This window comes from Zalophus californianus, chromosome 8, assembly GCF_009762305.2.
Source record: "Zalophus californianus isolate mZalCal1 chromosome 8, mZalCal1.pri.v2, whole genome shotgun sequence".
NCBI classification, from domain to species: Eukaryota; Metazoa; Chordata; class Mammalia; order Carnivora; family Otariidae; genus Zalophus; species Zalophus californianus.
The window spans coordinates 134,200,852-134,213,998 of NC_045602.1; the positions used below are offsets into that span (position 1 = coordinate 134,200,852).

At 50.3% G+C, this 13,147-nt stretch overlaps 1 protein-coding gene across 2 annotated transcripts; it reads left to right on the forward strand.

The window, feature by feature from the left end:
• Positions 1-2,279: 2,279 nt before the first annotated feature.
• Positions 2,280-11,513, forward strand: FAM210B (family with sequence similarity 210 member B). Of its 2 annotated transcripts, none has more exons than XM_027621080.2 (3): positions 2,280-2,534; positions 8,825-9,000; positions 9,204-11,513. In XM_027621080.2, the coding sequence occupies exons 1-3, from the start codon at positions 2,349-2,351 to the stop codon at positions 9,418-9,420; spliced, it is 579 nt and encodes a 192-aa protein (XP_027476881.2). In that variant the 5' UTR covers positions 2,280-2,348; the 3' UTR covers positions 9,421-11,513. The 2 variants fall into 2 exon arrangements, with proteins under 2 accessions (XP_027476881.2, XP_027476882.1); XM_027621081.2 differs by lacking the exon at positions 2,280-2,534 and adding an exon at positions 7,918-8,144.
• The last annotated feature ends 1,634 nt before the right edge of the window (positions 11,514-13,147 follow it).

The following is a 13,147-nucleotide window of genomic DNA, read 5'->3' on the forward strand; positions in this document are numbered from 1 at the left end:
GTGTCACTCGCTGCCAACACAGCAGAGCCATCGGAATAAGAAACACTGATTGGAATGAACAGAGAGGACGGGAGGCAAGAAGTGATGGAAGGGGGCGGGGGGCTGGGTTTGCCTGGGGAAGAGGGACAAACACAGAAGGAGGACTCCAGACAGGACAGAAACCATCGGAATAAGAACACAACAGAGCCATCGGAATAAGAAACACTGATTGGAATGAACAGAGAGGACGGGAGGCAAGAAGTGATGGAAGGGGGCGGGGGGCTGGGTTTGCCTGGGGAAGAGGGACAAACACAGAAGGAGGACTCCAGACAGGACAGAAAGGTTTGGAACAGTCACATCTAACAAAACAGCTTCATCTAACAAAGAGAGAAAGAGAACGGGAATAAAAATGCTCCTGTCCGCGGAAAGACTTAGGTATGGTCAGAGAACATGCCTTGGGAGGAAACACAGCAATTGCTCCCAAACACTGCCCACTGTCCATTTTAACACAGTGCCCCTGCTTGGGCTCAGGAATCTCTTCCCCACATTCCTATAGAAACAAGCCACATGAGTAATCACAGGCCCCCGACCCCAGAGCAGATTAATAACGTGTTCCCCCTTGGAAACCGGGAAAAGGGGTTCCTCTGATGGAAGGGAGGAAACTTCTTCCTTCAGCACCTCATCCCCTTCCTCCTCAACACTTGACACACACACACTCGAGTATGCCACTTCCCACTTGCACACATGTATTCCCATATTATTCACTCCACACACACACAGCCCTGTGGCACCATTAGGGAGTTACCACCCCACCTCCCAGCAGCCATCCTCCTCTAGCTCTCTGCCAACGGAACCTCAACTGTGTTAGGAAGACAATGTGCCTGCTCCTAAGCCAACTCCGCCTCCTTTTGCCAGATTCCCTTGCAGCTAAGAGTGATCATGTGACACAGTTCTAGTCAATGAGACAGAAGGGGCTTCTTCTAGTGGGGGGTGGCGGCGGGGTCCAGAAAGGGTTTTTATTTGCTGCCCTACTGAATTAGGGCACATTGATCCCATCTCTTTACAGAACCTTCCTGGCAGAAAAGCTAAAGTTTCCCAGACTCCTTTGCAGCTGGGCTTCTGGATATGAATTCATTTCTGCCAATTGGTTGCACTTGCACAATATTTTGAAGGCAGAAACGGGGCAGAGACATCTTCCTGCGGTTTGGGCTCTTTGCTGCTGGTAAACAAGTTTGCAGAGATTGAGGTTTTCTGCAGCAGAATTCAGGTGTCCAGTCACCAGGCCATGGGTGTGGACAGGCAGTCGTGGCAGAGACAGCAGCCTGGCTGCCTTTCCAGGGTGCGGTGACCTGTTCTGCAGGAGCTGGAAAGCAGGTGCAGTGGTGGCAGTTTCCTGAACCCTGGATCACAGCTATGGCAGTGCGTTCTAGAGCTCATTCATTCCACTGGCCAACTCCTGATGCCCACCTTCCCAGCTGTGGCTGGTCAGCGTTGCTGTGTCCAGGCAGTTTCTCCTGGGGGCCGCACCTAACGCCCACTCCTCTTGCTTTTCCAGTGATTTTCCAAGCACTAATTCCCTGTGCTAAATTATTTTCTGCCTAAAATAGCGAAGATCTAGCAACATTTAGAATCCTCTGGTTTCAACCAAAAAATGCTAAAGATGTCAGGCACGAAAAGTGTATGAAGAGGCCTCAGGGAAGGCACCATTATCTTTGAGCCTCAGTTTCTTCTTCTGTAGAAGACCAAAGATTATTATTATCATTATCATCAGTTAATAGTTATCGAGTACTGGGGCAGATTGTATCTCTCAAAGATGGTCGCAACAGTATTTCCCATCCCATAGGCCTTCCACAGGTGACCTCGCCACTTTCCGTCACGTCGGAGGAGTCTAACCCCCTCGCTTTTGAATCTGGGCTACCCTCCGACTCTCTTGCAACCAACAGAATACAGGCGAATCGACACCGCCTAAACTCCGACGACAGGGAAAAGGCACGAATCTCCCGCCCCGCAACCTCCGCCAGGCGCTCGGGGCCCGGGCCCGCCCACTCTGCGCGGGGGTCGAGCTCCGGAGGGGCGGGGACGGGGCCTGGGAGGGACCGCTCGGTTCGGCCCCGCCCACCCCGCGTGCGCCTCGAGATCCGGAGGGGCGGGGTCTGGAGGGCGGGGCCTGGAGGGATGGCGCAGGTCCGGCCCCGCCCACCCCGCGTTCGGTTCCGGAGGGGCGGGGTCGGTGGGCAGGGCCGGGGAGGGATCGCGCGGCTCCGGCCCCGCCCACGCCGTTCCAGGCTCCGGCTCTGGCGGGCCCCGCCCACCGGCGCTCGCTTCCCCCTCCGGTCCGGTGCGCCCGCGGCAGCGCTTCGCTCCGCGCCATGGCCGGGTTGCTGGCGCTGCTGGGTCCCGCGGGCAGGGTGGGCGCCCGGGTCCGGCCTCGCGCCTCCTGGCTCCTGGGCGCCGCCGCTCCCTACGCTCCGCGCCCCTTGTTGCTGCCGCTGCTCCAGCCCGGGCCAGACGCCCCGCTGCTACGCGCGGTCCGCGGGGACAGCCGCGGCCGCCAGGTAAGCCTCCCCACCCCCACCCCGGTCCCCGGGCGCCCGGATCCCGGTCCACCTCCGCCGAAGGAGAGCTTTACTCGCCCAGCTGTCCGAGACCGATTCCCCCAGGGTCCCCGAGGCCCCAATCCCTACAAGCCAAGGAAGCGATCCTCCCAGTTGACAGCCGGAGAAACCGAGGCTCAGGGAGGTCCGGTGATCTGCCCAAGGTCGCACAGACTCTGACTGAGCCCCCGCGGCCGGCACAGCGGCGGCAGCCCAGAGAATTGTCGCTGGGGCCTGGACTTGCTAGCAGCGTGCTCACATGGCTGTCAGAGTTGTTTCTCCTTCAAGTGGCGCTAGAGCCTCCTCCGCACTGGGCCAAGGAGAACGGCCCCGGAGGTGCTGCTCTCTTGAACACCCTCCCATCACTTGCTGCTACTCCCCATTTAAGCAAAAGAGCAGGCCTCCCTACCAGGCTTCAGGGGAGACCCGCGCAAGAAGCAGTGTTGTTCCGTCCTGTTTCATTTCGCTTGCCTTCTATCTATGGTAAGTGAAAACTGGTTTCCCTTCAGAAAAGTAATACGAACTTTCTTAAAAAAAAAAATTTTTTTTTCAGTTGTTTTTTTTTTAAGTTCGTCTCCTGAAAGAAAAACAGTAGTAAGTAGCGCAGTCTGGAGACACAGGACTGACGAGTCGGGACGCGCAGAACCTGGCTTCCTGCAGTCCCTTTGCCTAGGGATGGGATCCCTCCGCTTACCAGCCCTGTGACCTCACCCCAAGTAGGCTGAAGGCTCTGAGCCTGTTTGCTGACCTTTCAAAGGGCTAAAGATAGCAGCTTCCCAACAAGAGTTTGGGGGACAGCCCCATGAGCTGAAGCAGGCCTGAGCACAGTGCCAGTGGAGCTTCCTGAATGAATGTTCCATGGGAATTTGACTCACACCCTTACCATGCCTCCGGCCTTCTGCTCCCCCCATCCAACAGGCAGCAGATCTTGTCGCTAAATCCTGAGCCCTCCACACATATCTGGTTGCCTCCTCGTGACTCTTCATGGATCAGCCCACCTGTCCCTTCCTCCAGGAAGCCTTCTCTGACCACCAGTGATGCCTTGGGTGCCTCCACTGGCCTCCCTCGGTCCCATGGGTGTGGATCCTCTCTGCACTCATCATCTGGAATGGTCTCCTGACTTGCTTGTCTGTCCCATCAGCTGCATCAGTTTCGCCCCCAGCCCAGGCCTTGGCACTGGCAGGTGTGTGCGTGTGTCTGTGTGTGAGAGAGAGAGAGAGAGGAAGAGAGCATGTGCAAATATGCATATGTATGTGCATAATATTGTGTATACAATAGTAACAACTGAGGTCTCAAGACTCCCCGTATTCCTGTGTCTATTCATTAGTTCTGTGGCCTTGATCAAATCCCCCCGCTTCTCTGTTTCTCAGTTTCTTCGTCTGTAAAATGGGATATTAATAATTCACATTTCTTGGAGCATGAGTGTGAAACCTGACATCGGGTACATTCTAAATTAATGTTAGCTGTTGATGTTACTATCACAGTAAATGTATAAATCACAGGGCTCCATGAGCTGTGCTTGTTTCTCCTGCTCTCTGGTAGATGGGCAGGATCTAAGTGGGATCAGAACCTAACAGGATGTTAGGACAAAAGATACTCATCATTCAAAGTGTCATCTCCCTGAGAAAATACATCTCTGGTGGGGACTGGGAGCAGGTGCAGGGGTCTCTCCTGTCAGCCGCTCCTGGCTACCCACAGGCACCTTGTTTTTGGCCATTGGGAGGAGGGAGTGCAGCTAGGGTCTCCAGACGTGCCAGGATTTTAAGTAAGTACCTGAGAGACCTTCCCACGTCTGCCTTTAGCAGGGTCTCCACTCTAACTGGGAGGAAGGAGGTAAAGCCACAGGAGAATGCTGCCTTTTTCCCTTAACCTGATTCATGTCTTCTCACCTGGCAGAGCCTGCCCACAGTTAAACTATGGGAGGGAAATCTTAGGCAAATCCCAGCCTCTCTTTGAGCCCCGGTGTCTTTTGTCAGTTCTTGCTCATGTGCTGCGTTTTCAGGGAGCCCCTCCTTGACCTTAAACTGGCGGCCTCCCTCCCCACAGTCCTCCCCATCTGCCTCCCTTCCTTGAGGTTTCTCCATAGCACTTGTCCTAGCTAGCAGCCCTGATACTTTCCTTTTCTGTGTATTGCCCCTCCCCTCCCCACTAGACCATAGGCTCCCTGAGGGTAGAGTTTTGTCTGTTTCCTTCATGGCTCTATCCCCCACACTTAGAGCAGTGCCCCACATAGAGCCGTTATCCATGAGTAAGTGAGGAGCACAGCATAGTTGTTTAGAGCAAAAGCCTTGGAACCAGCAGGTTTAGATCCCACCCCTGACAGGTAATTCCTGTGTGACCCTCTGAAAGTTACTCAACCTCTCTGGGCTTCCAGGATCCTCTTCTGTTCAGTGAGGATGACAATAGTGCCTATCTCACAAGGCTGTTGTGAGGATTATCTGAGTTAATATTTTCAAAGTACTCAGAAGAGTGCTTGGTACAAAATAAACACAATGTAATGTTGTGTTTAGTATTATTACTTATTGAATGAATGAAAATAGATGTCACTCCAGACAATGTGAGCAACATCTGTGCCTTATTCTTCAAACCCTCCTGCCCCTTCTAATATAGCTTTTTATACTTTAATAAGTATTTGGCTTGGGGATGGGGGGAGGTAATCTCTCTCTCTCTCTCTCTCTCTCTCTCTCTCTCTCTCTCTCTCTCACCACCCCCCCCCACACACACACACACACACACAGAGGCATGGATATAAAAGTGCTTTGGCTAAGTACAGACACTAGGGCATATATAATGTTACATGCACCCAGGGCAGTGCCTAACATAACATATCACAGGTACTTAGGGTGATATTTCACAGAGATGAATGTCTGAAAAGTTTCCATTCCTTTGAAGCCACCCCCTCAAAAATTCCTTTGTTTTAGTTTCTTCATTCTCCTCCAGGGTCAGGAAGAAAACCCGAATGGTTCACAGTGCTTAAAGATACCTCCTTTTACCACAATAAAAGGAAGAAAATTGTCCCAAGATTCTAAATCTAGAAAGTTAACAATGAACCCTGCTGCTGGCTAACAGGAAATTGTCCATCGTGTCTGAATATTTTATCCCTCCCATTGTTTTGCAGGAGATGCGGGTTATTCTGTAGCTGGAAGTCTGGCTGCCTCTTTATTTTTCTTTTTTGGCCAAAAGTCCTTTTGCCAAAATAGAGGTTGTAAAGAAAAGAGCCCTCAACAGAGACAGCTCCACTCGGCTGTGGTGAATGGACAGATGGGACGTAATTAAGTTTGGTCGGGCCAAGTGTCAAGGGTGGCAAATGAAAGGGGCTTTCTCCCTCCTCAGCCTCAGAACGTTGTTTGGCACTTGGACTGTAGATTGTAGATCATTGTGCTATCAGCGCCTGACGTCTGGAGAGCAGGGCTTCCTTGGCAGCCAAAAGGTGGGTGGGGCCTTGTTTATCAGAAAGAACCGAACCTGATCTGAGCAGCCATTCTGGCCGGTGGGAGGCAGAGCCAGGCAAAAGCTTTGAGGAAAAGGGGAAGTTACACGTGCTGGCCAACCTAAAGGAGACTGGCTGGTTTTCCTTCTCCCTGCCAAAGCCTTGAAGTCCGGGAAAAGTGTTCCAGAACTTTAGGAGTGTTCAGCTCTTACAGGACATGAAGGCGAGTCTGACTGCAGAAGCCGTGTGGCCTCGAGGTGGCCAGTGCAGTGACCCATCCAGACACTGCCAGCCTGCTCGCCACTCGCCCCCAAACCTCAGTCTCCTGCCTGTCAAAGTGGGAGCCACAGAGGTGCCCACATCATGGGGTTACCATGAGGGTTTTTATGAAATGACGCCTTTAAACTGCTAAGCCCAGCACCTGGCTCAATAGAAGGGGGCCTAGCCTGAGGACACAGGTGGTTTCCCTAAAACCTTTCAGAAGTTCTGCGCTCCTGCCTATCAGAATGCACTCTCTGAGGGGCGCCTGGCTGGCTCCGTCAGTGGAGTACACGACTCTTGATCTTAGGGTTGTGAATTCGAGCCGCACGTCGGGTGAAGAGATTAAAGATAAAAAATCTTGAATCAAAAAAAAGGGTGGGGGGCTGCACGTGGGTGGCTCAGCGGGTTAAGCGTCTGATTCTTGGCTTTGGCTCAGGTCATGATCTCAGGGTCCCGCTCCACGCTCAGTGGGGAGTCTGCTTGAGATTCTCCCTCTCTCTTCCTCTGCCCCTCCCCGTCCATGTGTGCATGCTCACTCTAAAAAAAAAAAAAAAAAAAATGCACTCTCTGAGATCCATGACCCAGTACTGGATCTCAACAGCCCCTCCCCTTTTATTAAGTCTCTGTTTTCATAACTCTGAAAGTGGCCGTAACATTTGATTCCCAGGAATGTGGGCAGCGTTTAATGAAATTGAGATGAATTCCAGGAACGAAGCTTATGGGTAGGAGTCCCCCGTCGGCTGCACAGCAGGTGCATCTAAGGGCCAGGGAGGGCCCCCCTGGAGAACATGCTGAGGGTGGGAAAGCCTCGCAAGGTGAGGCAGGATTGGTAAGCAGGGGTTTACCTGGCAACCCCGGGCAATGGATAACTAATCCCAGTGCCCAGGCCTCACCCCAGAGCACAAAATCCGACTCTGGGCACCTGGACATAGGTACAAATGGACCAGCAGCACTTGAGCCACCTGGGAGCTCATGAGAAAAGCCACTTACCCCCCACCCCGCCCCATATGCTTTGTCAAAGCTCAAGCCCACAGGGCAGGGGCTCCTGAAGCAGGGCAGGGCTTGGAGGTCCCCTGCAGCCCCGAGGAGCCTTGCTAGGTTTGGAGGTGCTGCTCCAGGCCCCTGTGTTTCATTTTCATTCGGGGAGTCCTGCGCCTCCCTCCTGGGGACTCTGGGCTGTCATACTCCTCCCTCTTGCCTTTGAAGTGCAGCTCGAGCACAGCCCGCTCTAAAAATACGAAGGAAAAACCAATCATGCTGCGAGGCAGAAACTGGAGCTCACTGACCCAGATACTTCCTCCCAGGAAGAGCTCTGAAACAGGTCATTAAGATTCAAGAAATCTTTTCATAAAAAAGGCACTCTCCATATTGAGAAGGAGCCTTTTTTAAAAGAAATCCAGCATTCTTGGGTTTTTTGTTTCTCCCAAATATCCCAGGCCCTGTAGGTGCTCAATAAATGTTAAGAGAAGCCAAGTCCGGGGGTTTGTTTCTGTGCAAATCCCAGCCGGTGCGTTTATGGCCCAGGAATCGGCCCTCCCTGTATCTGCTCAGATCTCCGGGGTAAACCCTGATTCTGGTAGTAAATAGACCGTAGCTTCTGCTCCATTTTATTTTGCACCCACTGTCCTTGTTTTGTAGAGTCTAAGATGGTTGTCGCGCGCTCAGGCTGTGGACCCAGATAATCTGGATTCTAGTTTTGGTGACTTTGGGCCAATTCTTCAGTGTTTGAGGCCTTTGTTGTTCCTCTGGAAAGTGGGAAGAAAACAGTATCTACCTAGAAGGTGATCGCAAGGATGAAAGCCGACAGCAGATGGAGAGAAGCATCTGAGGACTGCCTGGCTGGCAGACAGTGCTCAATAAAGCACCATCGGTGTCCCCAAGTGTGTGAGCCCCAAGGTTTTAGTTACTGTTGATGCTCTAACAGCTTACCAGAAATCCAGTGGCTTAAAACAACACATATTTATTACCTCACAGGTCTGGAGGCCAGATGTCCAAAATGGGTCTCAGTGGGCTTAAGTCAAGGCATGGGCAGGGCTGGTTCCTTCCGGAAGTTCTGAGAGAGAATCCATTTCCCGACTTTTCCAGCATCTAGAGGCCACATGCACTCCTTGGCCCGTGGCCCTTTCCTCAGATCTCTGACTCTGCTTCTGGACTCACATCATCCCTGAACCCCCTGCCTCCCTCTCTTCACTGATAAGGACCCTTGTGATTACATTGGTCCCACTCAGAAAATCCATGATGCTCTGCCCATCTCAAGATACTTAATCACATCTGCGAAATCCTTTTGCCATGTTAGGTAACACAGTCACGGGTTCTGGGGATTGGGACCCGGATATCTTGGGGGCCGTCATTCTGCCGATCATACCCGATACCCAGCTTTTCAGGGTGATCAGTGTCAAAAGTGGGCATTAGCCTCAGCTTACCGAGCAGGAAGGGGGCAACTGGTCCCTCACTGGGCAGGAGGGAGAGTAAAACACTGCGCGATATGAAAGCTGCTGATGGCCACTAAGACCCTTGCTCCTGCCCCAGAATGTCTCCCTTCCTGTTTGTTTGTGCACAGGACCCCAGCAAAATCTCTGAGACACCAGCGCCACCTGTCAGCAGCACAGGGGAGGAAAAGCAAAGCAAGTCACAGCAGCTGAGGAAGATTTTTCAAGAGTACGGTGCCGTTGGCGTGTCGCTGCACATTGGAATCTCACTAATCTCCTTGGGCATATTTTACATGGTGGTTTCAAGGTAAGATCTCAGCAGGAACAAATCTTTGTTTTTTTACTGTCACGTATGATTCTTTGTGAATGAGAACATTTTTCCTATAAATGTGTATTCATCTAGCCACTTCTGTCATGTTTTTTAAATACTTTAAATCTTAGAGCCAAATCGATTACCTAATTTGACCCCTTGTGATTTTTTTTTTTTTTTTTTTTGGTCTCTTTCTGCAGTGGTGTGGACATGTCTGCAATCCTGCTTAAACTCGGATTTAAAGAGTCACTGGTGCAGTCGAAAATGGCGGCGGGCACAAGTACCTTTGTGGTGGCCTACGCCATCCACAAGCTGTTTGCCCCGGTGCGAATCAGCATCACCTTAGTGTCTGTGCCCTTCATTGTCAGATATTTTCGCAAAGTGGGATTTTTTAAACCTCCAGCTGCAAAGCCTTGATGAACTCTTCAAACCTATTTCTTTTAAATAGAAATTCTGGGTTAGTTTTAGGATAGAGCTTTTCTGGGGTGGGGACAGGAAGCTAATTGCTATGTTCTGGTAAAGTTTTACCTTTGGCAACAAAATTCAGGTTCTTTTAATAATTGTAATTATTTTGCTTTACAAATGTAGTTAATGCTATTCATCATAGGGCTTATATGCATAATCTAAAATGTCAGCAAAACATCACAAGTTGAGTTGTCATCTCAAACGAGACCGTTAGCCTACGAAATGCTCCTGGAAGGTCACTGGTGAGGTTCTAGTCTGCAGAAGCCCCCGGGGTTAACCTTCGCTCAAGTTCTTAAAGGGCGACGATTCATTAAGCTGGCTTTTTAAAATTCCCGTTCCTCCAGTATCTGTCGTCAGGCTGCCTGCGGTTTAATAGATGATATGATGCAAAACAGCTGAATTTGATGAAGCAGAATTTCCAACTTAACAATATGTAATCAGGATCTAAATTAGCATCAACGCTTGGACGTTCATTACACTTGTTTTAGGGAAGAAAAATAACCGAGTATTTCTGGTGTGTTTCATTGATCTGAAAACACCTTCAAATCTGGACGTGCTGGTCCCTATCTCAGGTGGCTTTTCTCAAATTTCAGTGAAGTAGGTCAGGGTCATTTGTCTCTGTTTAGGTAAAATAAGGGAATTTTATCCAGTAGTAATGGGATCACGTGGCTCCTGACGGCCTTATCCACGGGTGAATTTGGATCCTGCACACATGGAAAGCGAAGACAATCTTTGCTTAACCTTCTCTCTCTCAAACTTCAGACATTCCAGAACTACCATCACAATGTTTACATTGTGTTGCTACTTATATTTTTTAATTGAGTTAAAGTTGTTATGTAGAAAAAGATTTTGTGTCACTCTCTAAAAAGGAAAGTTAGCTGCACTTGCTGTAAATGGGAGGCAACTGTGAAATACTGTGAAATAATACAAAATAATACAAGCCGAGGAGGGAGGGGGCAGGCAGGTGTTATTACCTTCTGTTGAGCCAGTGCTGTGAGGGACATTATTAGTTGAAAACAGAAACAAGCACACAGATTCAAATTGACATTTTTGTCCCTGAAACAGGAGCAGGCAGACTGGAGGAATTCCTTTCTGTGGGATTCATGTAATGCTACCTTCCAGGCTGTATCCACACAGCACGGTCCACACTGGGACTCCGATTCAACCAGTTCTGCCCTGCCACCTGGGTCAAGAGAGATCCAATTTGGGGAGGGGGTTTAATTACATATGTGACAGTCAGAAAACTAAAGGAACTATAAATTGACCATCCTGGTTTTACCACCTGGCTGCTGACCGTTCCCTGGTTAAGCCTTAGTAACCTATGTCCGTTATTTCAGTTAACTTTTACAAGAACATTTGTGGGACAGATTCTCCACTTGCAAGATTGTTAAAGTGCACTCCCCCCCACACACACGCACACCCTTTTAAAGCAATTAGCCCATTGCCAAAAGGCTTTACTGATTTCAAGTTGGAACTGCCTTTCTGGGATCTAATTCCAAGGACATCGACACAGCTGAACAAGATGCCTGATAAGAGTGCTCGGCAGTCCCTCCTGTGGTCTGGGCTCTGTTTACACAGTTGGCTTCACGCTCCTAACCACCTTCTCGACCAGGCTCTCTACCACTCAGATCCCTAGTAATGCCTATGCAAAAAAAAAAGCTGACGGTGAGTCCTACAGGTTTAAGGGCTGAAATCTTAAACTTTGATTCCATGTTTGGAGGAATGGAAGTGGACTGACAGGGCAAGCAATAAAACCAATCACCAAACCAAATAGCCACGGCCTTCGCTTCTAAGCCCCACCTCCACTCCACTCCTGCAGCCAGTGGCCGCAACAGAACAGGGAACCTGGAGAAGATGAGATCAAAGGATCAGGGAATATGTGACTTCACCAGCAAGATGTACAGATTGCTTGTATTTACATTGTTTTTATGGAACTAGGGGAATAAAACATCTATTTTAAAAATGTAAGCCATTGTTCATCCCTAACTTAGTATCTGATGAAACAAGCCGCTTAAATTCCCTGAAACAAACATCTTTGTGGTGAAGAACTTTGGATTCCTCTTCTGGTTAAGCCATAACTGTCGCTGATTAGGAAGCAGCCCTGGGTGTGACTAGTTAATGTTGCGCTACTACAATGAACTATTTTCTTTGCTTGTGTGGGATTCTGTTTGGGGAAATGACAGAAGTTTAGCTGGTATCACTGGTGAAGTTGGTCACATCATACTATCACTTGGGTGGATGGTGCATGAAATACTACTTTGGGAATGTAAAAGTTGGTTAACTCAAGACTGAAAAGCTCCTTTATCCCAGGGGGCTATCTGGGTGGACACCTGCAGCTTTATTCTGTTGTGCTCTGAAGCTTCTGTCACTGTGTCACCAAAGCTGACATGGAAGTCTGTTAGCCACTTGTCATTTCTAGTATCTAGTTCCTTGCGTCAAATGAAGGTCGGCCATGAAAACATAGTTCTTAGTTTTCGGGAACTTCAACGTTTCCAAGGTCAAGTTCACCCTCTTTGGCTGAGAAGTTGGCAGCTAGAAACAACTATGTAACTTTATGCATTAGGAGCACCTAGTACATGAGATCAGAAAAGGGATACACCTGCTCCTCTCACCATACCTGCTCATTTCCAGGCCAACCGTGAACAGGCAGTGAGCAGAATTACCCATGCAGCCAAGATGTATTTGTGTTCTTAGGTTTGAAGTTTACATACACGCCATAACTCCAAAGTAATTTTAATAACCTGCCAGGTGTCCCTTGGGAGCCAGATAACAAGGGGAGCAAAGAAGCCTCTACCAGCTGTACTGAAGGGGCAGCAGGCTTGATGCCCCACGGCTGGAAATGAGGGATTCCAGTTAAGCAAATATTCCTTCAGAGAATTAGGAGCCACGCTTGGAAAATCAGTTTGCAAAGAACTAGTTCACCCCACCTGTGAGCTCTTTGCATCTAACTGAAAACATGGTCAGAGCCCAGTGGGCAGGTATGGCTGTAGATGACCAATTCCTTCATCCCTCCCTCTGTCCTGACCACCTGCAGCTCCAGTGAACCCCCAAGGGTCCCAGGCCAGGTGTACCCACTTCTATGAACTATTGCTGACTCAGCTGATTCCCCAGGATGAGGACCCACCAAGGATCCCAGCTCCATGAGCTGGGCTGCTGCCCTGCCCTGAACGTCCAGAACCTAGGACGGGAACTCACGCTTCCCGGGCACATGGGACAGTTTGCAGGATGGAGAGAGGGCGCTGGCTGCCCCCACCCCCCGACTCCTGGTGCCCCTCCACCACCCAGTCACACAGCCGCGTGCCTGTAGCCTGTGCTGCCATGTTTCCTGCTGCTCCCTCCCTGGCCTACGGGGACCTCTTGCCATTCCTGCCTCCATCCTTTCAATCCTCCTGTGAAGCCTAGTTCAGATGCCACTCCCTCGGGGTGCCTCTCCCACCTAATTACCCATCAGTTTTGCCGGCTCCCTGACTTGTCGCCCCTCCCCTGCTCCGGTCAGTGGCTCCCCTAAGTTGTGTCCCCAGTCGTCATAGGATGGCTATGTTCACAGGCCAGGACAGCTCCAGAACCATAGCCCCGACAGCACCACGGAGGTGCCTTCCCACCCTCCCAGAGGGCCCATGCTCAGCCCAGCATTTCTCAAAGGGTAGAATGAACTGGGATATGCATTATCATTTCAAGG